General features: G+C 49.9%; 1 protein-coding gene across 1 annotated transcript; it reads right to left on the bottom strand.

The window, feature by feature from the left end:
* Window positions 1–247: 247 nt before the first annotated feature.
* LOC129667933 (leukocyte immunoglobulin-like receptor subfamily B member 3) lies at window positions 248–6,439 on the bottom strand. Its single transcript, XM_055595679.1, has 10 exons — window positions 6,393–6,439; window positions 6,195–6,230; window positions 5,729–6,016; window positions 5,297–5,602; window positions 4,711–4,995; window positions 4,281–4,586; window positions 3,757–4,053; window positions 3,210–3,512; window positions 2,877–2,927; window positions 248–546 (listed from the first exon to the last, which is right to left on the bottom strand). The coding sequence occupies exons 1-10, from the start codon at window positions 6,424–6,426 to the stop codon at window positions 332–334; spliced, it is 2,121 nt and encodes a 706-aa protein (XP_055451654.1). The 5' UTR covers window positions 6,427–6,439; the 3' UTR covers window positions 248–331.
* Between the last annotated feature and the right edge of the window lie 360 nt (window positions 6,440–6,799).

Here is a 6,799-nt window from a genome sequence, read left to right as displayed (position 1 = left end):
GTTTCTAGTCCAACAGAGACTCCAGCCCAGAGAATGTAGCAGTTAATAAAATGGAAAAAGACACATGAGAGAAAGACAAAAAGAAAAATGTACCTAAATGAGGACACACACCAGGCAGATGGGAGAGCAAATTCCCCCACTTTATAGATTCAGAAGAGAGATGGTTTAGGTAGGAAAAGCCCACAGGGGTAGAAAGACAGTAATTCACTTGCTGAGAAAGGATCTCATTACAACTCTCACACCTTTATCTGCACACAAAACACATCTTCTCCCTGGACTTTCTTTCTCAAGTGTTCCTCAATATAAATAAGAACTGGATTTTTGTTTTCTTTTACACAGAAAGCTTTGGATCATCAGATTTATTTCCCAGACTTTTCAACCTTGAAAGATGCAATTCTTGCTCCTCAGAATATCTTTCAGCTCCATGGTGGGTCCAACTCTGGCTGCCCCAAGCTTCAAAGACCAGAATTCCAAGGACTATGAGGACAATGACAGCAAGTCCTATCCTGATGAAATTCCCCGTTGTGTGATCCTGGTTCTCTGAGGCTGTGGATTTAGAAAAAGAAGTTACAGAGGTTAGGAATGGTAAAAGTTTCCTCATGATAACTAAATGGCCACCCAGAGCCCCTGCCCTCCCTGGACACAACTTTGTTCCTCTAAATCTATTGCTAGGATTTTGAAATCTCTATGTTTGGGGCCAGAGAGATGACCCAGATTTTAAGACATTGGCTGTTCTACCAAAGGTCCTGAATTCAATTACCAGCAACCACATGTTGGCTCACAACCATTTCTGGTGAGATCTGGTGCCCTCCTTTGGTGAACAGGAGCACATGTAAGCAAAACACTGAATACGTAATAAAATTTTTAAAAAAATCTTTAAAAAATTCTCTGTATTCAACTGTCTTCGGTTTGGGCATGTTCTAGCATGGACTGATGGCCTCAGCTGATCCAGAGAACAGAATAAGATGAGTAGGATGTCTACATGCCTAGGAGACCTGAGTGTTTCTTCTGAGATTCACTTTATCATGTATTGTAAGTGTCCATCATTCTCATCATATAAGCCCATGAAGGTCTGGGATGAACATTTCCTCTGGTATAGCTGGGTTTACTTTCCTATTCTTAATAGATTCTCCAGGACCACTGTGCTAAAGCAAAAGCCAGTGACTTACCAGTGGAAACAGCAAAGTCACAGTACAATCAGTTGATAAGTCCTTCTGGCAGTGGTCCTGGAGACACTGCACTAGGCAGCCACTGTATCATTCTGAGTGTGGCATCTCAGGCGAGCTCATCAGAGGCTGTGCAGACTCACATCCTCAGTCTGTTATTTTGATGAGTGCCTCCTTTGTCACACGCAGCCCCTCTATCTCTCCTTTGATCTGAGCATTTCCCTGGTGTGTGTGTGTGTGTGTGTGTGTGTGTGTGTGTGTGTGTGTGAAACAGAAATGAGAGTAGATGGTAAGCCACTGGCTTTCACCTATTAGTTACCCCAATAACATGGCTACCTCACAGTAAGCACAGTTCTGAAGACTGACATAACAAACTCTTTTGTAATCTTAACAAATAATAGTTATTGAGACAGACTGTACTGACTACTGTAGTGTGAGAAGAGAGTGGTGCAGGTTTCCCATCTCTTTAAAAGGCTAAAGGGTCTTTTAGACAGGTAGCTTGAGAGACAGACACTGAAGCAGGAAGCTTCTGGCGAGCCAGTGGAATTGAGCGGGGGCCTCAGAGAGCATATAAAGAGAGCATAGTAGGCTTTGTAATTATTGCGGCAAGGCTACCTCCTCCTGTGGAGACACAGTGGGACATGACTGCACTGAGAGAATGTGACAGGGATCCTGTAAATGCTGGTAAGTGGAGGGTGGTGGGATGAGGTTGGAACTGGAGACCGCTTTCTGCTTAGTATCTTGTGTGTGTTTGTGGACTCCCCAAGACGCTCCTCCAGACTACCTGAAACCTCTGGATCCCATTAAGAGGGAGTGCAGTGAGCATTTCTAGAAGGATTCATGAAGCCTCCACCATCATGTGGAAGAGGATCCTTCTGACTGACACTCTGCAGCAAAATGGAGAATGCTGACACCCCCCTTCATCTCAGAAAGTCTGTATCACCTTGCTTGGGACCATGAGCTTCACAGGGTCACCAGCACACACTAACTGGCATAGAGAGGAGGGGACTGTGACACTTGTAGGTGCCCTCGGGTGTGCAGGTCAAAGAACTCTGGAAGAACACTAGAACTATGCCTCATGACTAGATGGATGGAGCCTGAAGGGTCTACTTTGCCATGTGTCCACCGCTGCCACATGTCACCACACTGTGGGAAAGACCCCCTGCAGAATCAAGTTCTGGAGCCTCCCTGTGTCAGGAGAGGTCACAGCCATCACCAGCACAGAAAAAATTAGACATGTGTGTCAGGCTTCTGCCCTATGACCCAAAGAAATAGAAGCCCAGAAAGGGAAGGTTTGTGCAAGTCAGGATCTCCCGGAGCAGATTTATCAAGCCCATACCTAATTCTTTAAATCTGGGCCCCACCTGCCAGCAGAGTCTCTAATGTGTCTCTGGAGCCTGACTCCATGCAGGTGGGACATTTGTTCTCAGGGCCACAGGGGCAAGACAACAGGTGAATCTCTTGGTTCCTTGCACTTCCCCTCACCCACTTGTCCTACCTTTCAGGCTGAGTTTAAATTTCCCTGTCTGGATGCAACCTTCTCTAGCCCAACCTCTAAGCATCGGCTTCTTGGGTCTTTGTTGGGATCTCAGATTGCCTCCCACATTCACAATCTGAAGTGACAGACAAATGAGGACTTTGGCGGGCTAACTCCTGCCAGGCAGCCTTGGGATGAAGCATACTCTTTGCACGGAGGTGCCTGATACTTACCAGCTCCTGGCATGGGCCTTGAGGGAGGTGGGCTGGAGGCACCAATGGGTCCTAGGGAACAGAACAAGGAGAGGATGACAGATGTAAAGCCAGGGATCCTCACTCTTCTCACTCCATCTACCCTGCCACCTCCTAAAGATCCCCGTGTTGCCAACATGGATTGCAATAGAGGATGGAATGGACATTACTTGAAGGACCACTGCTGCCATCTGCTTCTCTGCTAGGGGAAGTGTCTTCTGATTAACCCTTCCTATTGTCTCCTATCCCACCAAAGTCAAGAGCCCCCATAGAGTGTGGCTTGTGACTCACCCTGAGATGTCAGGATCACCCTACCTGAGACTGTGAGCTCCACAGGGGCACTGGCCTCTGACAACAGGTGGGGAGCTGAGTCTTGAGAACCATAGCACCTGTAGGTTCCTGTGTCGGTGTAGGTCACTGCAGTCATGGAGAATTCTGCATGCCACTGGTATTCTTGGGACTTTGATCTTAGTCGCAAAGGTGGGTGGGCTGATCCCTCCTTGGACAGAATGAAAGTGTCCACACTGTACATTGACTGACACAGCAGGGTCACGTTCTCTCCTGAGAGCACTGTGGAGTTGGGCTTCACTGAGAGGGAAGGAGTGACACGGAGATACCCTATGGAGAAGAGGGATGATGAGAGGCTGCCTTCCTTGTTCTGAGCTGAACCCTCACCTGGGTCTGCTCTGAGGACCTGGAACTATGTCTCTTTTCTCTGACTGAGCTCCTCTCCTGCTCCTCTGTCTCTGCATCTGTTCCTGCCTAAGATCCCTGTTCCTCATCCCAACCATGAGCTCCTAGGCTGCCCCATGAGAGCCTGAGCAAAGGCCAAGTACCTGACTGAATCTACTCAGTTTCTCACCTGTGATTAGGATGTCCAGGGGGTCACTAGAGGCTGACCATTCGGAGGAGAGGTTGTGTGCACCATAGCATCTGTACTGGCCTCCCATGTCTTGTCTCACATAGTCTCGTGTGAAGTTGGCCAAGAAGAGGCCAGCCTGAGTCCGCTGGCTACAGTGCTGGGTGAAGTCAGCTTCCCCCACCTTGTACAGAGCAAATCTGTCATAGCTGATGTCAGAGGAACACTGCAGTGTGAGGCTCCTTCCAGGGTGCAGGATATAGCCTTGCTGAGTCAGCAGAGAGGGCTTCTTGGACAGGCCTGGAGGGAAGGTGACAGGCTAGAGACCGTGGAGTTGGCTGTTTACAAGGCACCCGTGCCCTCACATCCTGCCCTGCTCATGGCACTGCTTGTTCCCAGGCCTGGGGTCTGGTTCAGAAACCAGCTCTCCATTTACTCAATCTCTACCTGCAGCTCCCCAGAGGGGCAAGCCTGGGGCAAAGGGCTTCGGGTCTCAAAACTGATTGGTGAGGAAGGTGCTGACTCACCTGAGATGTGTATTTCCAGGGGCTCACTGGGCTCTGACCACAACTGTGGGGTGTCCTTGTAGTAACCGTAACATCGGAATGTCCCTGTGTGGTTTGGGGTCATGTGTTCCATAGAGAAGAGGGCTTGGTGCTGTGAGGTCGAGGGTATATGCTGTGTGTCCAGGGAGCTGGGGAGCTGCTGATCTTCCCTGGTGAGAATGAGCTTGTCGTATCTATTCCATGAGACACACTGGAGAGTCATGTTCCCTCCCAAGGTCACCACAGGGCTGGGCTGGGCTGACAGGCTGGGTTTACTGATGTAGATTCCTAGGAGAGAAGGAGGCAGACTCACATGGGCTCACACAGCCACAACATTCTCCAGGGCTAGTCCATGGGAGGAGAATACTCCTGAGAGCAGCGAGTGAGGCTGAGACTCTGACTGTCCCCTCACCTGTCACCACCAGTTCCAGGGTGTCACTGTGCTCTGACCAGCCAGCCTTGCTGTAACAGTAACAGCGATATTGCCCTGCATGTTCCTCTCTCAAAGAAGGGATGAAGAACTTGGCCTTGTTCCCAGGTTCCTCTGGGGTCTGTATGTTCCAGGGTTTTGGGTTCCCATCTTTATGCAGAACATATATTTCTGCCCCCAGAGTACCCTGACACCAGATGGTCATGGAACTCCTGAAAGCCATCACAGAGCCTGGCTCAGCCTTGAGGATGGGTTTGTGGAGGTTCCCTGCAAGGAAGTAGGAGAGAAGGAGGTGGGTCTGTGTGAAAGTGGCAGGAGCAGGTCACAGCTGGAGATGGCACTTGGGCTGATCCAGAGTATCAGAAAGCCCTGAGAAGACTCATCTTTCCAGCCATCCTGGGTTTCACTCTCATTTTCTGTGCTGGAATCTATGTCTTGGGTTCCACTGTCTTCCATGCTCTGTGCCAATGATCTAAAGAGCCCTAGATCCTCGCATACATCACACCCCAGGCCTCCCTGAGCACCTGTCATCTCACCATCATTCTATGGAAATGCTGTGGCTGCTCACCTGAGACCAGGAGCTCCAGGGCGTCACTAGGATCTGACCACAGTTGTGGTCTGTAGTTGTCATATCTGTAGCATCTGAATATCCACCTCTGGCTGGAGTTCACCGGCCCCACAGGGAACAGGGCTTGGTAATTCTGAATAGAGTAGTTATACTGTGAGTTCTGCCTCCATGAGAGCTTCTGTGGTCCTTGCTTAATCAGAATAAAAATGTCATATTCCTGCCCTGAGACACACTGGAGGGTGACATTCCCTCCTGAAGTCACCTCAGGGCTAGGCTGGGCTGACAGGCTGGGTTTCCTGGATGCTCCTAGAAGAGAAGAGGAATCAGTTACATGTGTCAGGCCTTATTATCGTCCAGGCCTGTGAGGTGATGGGAGACCACTGAGAGCAGACTGACTTCCTAACCGAGAAGCTGAGGATGGTTTCCTCTCACCTGTCACCACCAGCTCCAAGGTGTTGCTGGCTTCTGACCACCTATAATAGGTAACAGAATAGTAACAGCTATATGTCCCTGCATGGTTCTCGTTAACGTATGACATGCGGAATTCAGCCTTCTTCCCAGACTCCAGTAGAATTTGTGTGGCCGGTGTATATGGATGTCCATCTTTATAGAGACTGTATTTTTTGGCTCCTGTGGTTCCCTCACACAGGAAAGTTACCTCAGTGTACTTGGAGACCACAGAGTCTGGCTGTGCTCTGAGGACAGGCGTAGGGAGGTTCCCTGCAAGAAAATGAGTAGTTAGAACCCAGGGCATCCTTCCTCAGATTGCAGTCCTCAACACCATGACCCTCCAGCCTCCTCCAGGACTAGCACACATGTGGATTTTCCCATCCCCACTGCCCAGGCATGGCTCTGGGATATGAAGAGAAGAGCAAGTCAGGACAGCGCAGACACTCACCTGCCAGCACTGGGGTCCTGAGGTCAAGGGTCAGTCCTGGAAGAGAGTTTCCTGTGAGAGGTTTGTCCCTGAAGCTTGAGGAGATCCTCCCTTCTGCTGAACCTCCTGAGACCCTGGGGTTTCCTGATGGGTGAGTGCTCAGCTCCAGGCCAGGGTCATGTCTAGACCACAGTATCCCTCCCCCTCTTCACATCTCACCCAGACAGAGCAGGACTGTGAAGGTGAAGGTCATGGCATCTCCTCCCAGAGGCTGCAACTGTGCTTGAGAGCAGAGCTACAGAGCCTGTCAGGAGTGACAGGAAACAGAGGGTGTGGCCCTTGGAGGCAGGGCACTGCTCATGACATGGTTGTACTTCAGCAGCCCCACAGGAAGGGGAACTGCTGTCCTCAGCACCAGGCGCTGACTTCCCCATTGCTGTGACTAGGCCAGGCTGTAGAACCTCTGCTCTGCAGTCATTTTCCACACAGATGACGTTTCCACAACCCCATCACAGTCTGCCTCACCTGTCCTCATCACACTCAGGGCCATGTTGCAGCAGACATGTATGTATATTTCAAACAACAATATTAATTTACATGTGGTTTTGCTTAGTTCATTGTCACAT

Source organism: Psammomys obesus, unplaced genomic scaffold (genome assembly GCF_907164565.1).
Source record: "Psammomys obesus unplaced genomic scaffold, mPsaObe1.curated_primary_1811, whole genome shotgun sequence".
Taxonomy (NCBI): Eukaryota; Metazoa; Chordata; class Mammalia; order Rodentia; family Muridae; genus Psammomys; species Psammomys obesus.
This window is presented reverse-complemented; position numbering and strand designations above follow the sequence as displayed.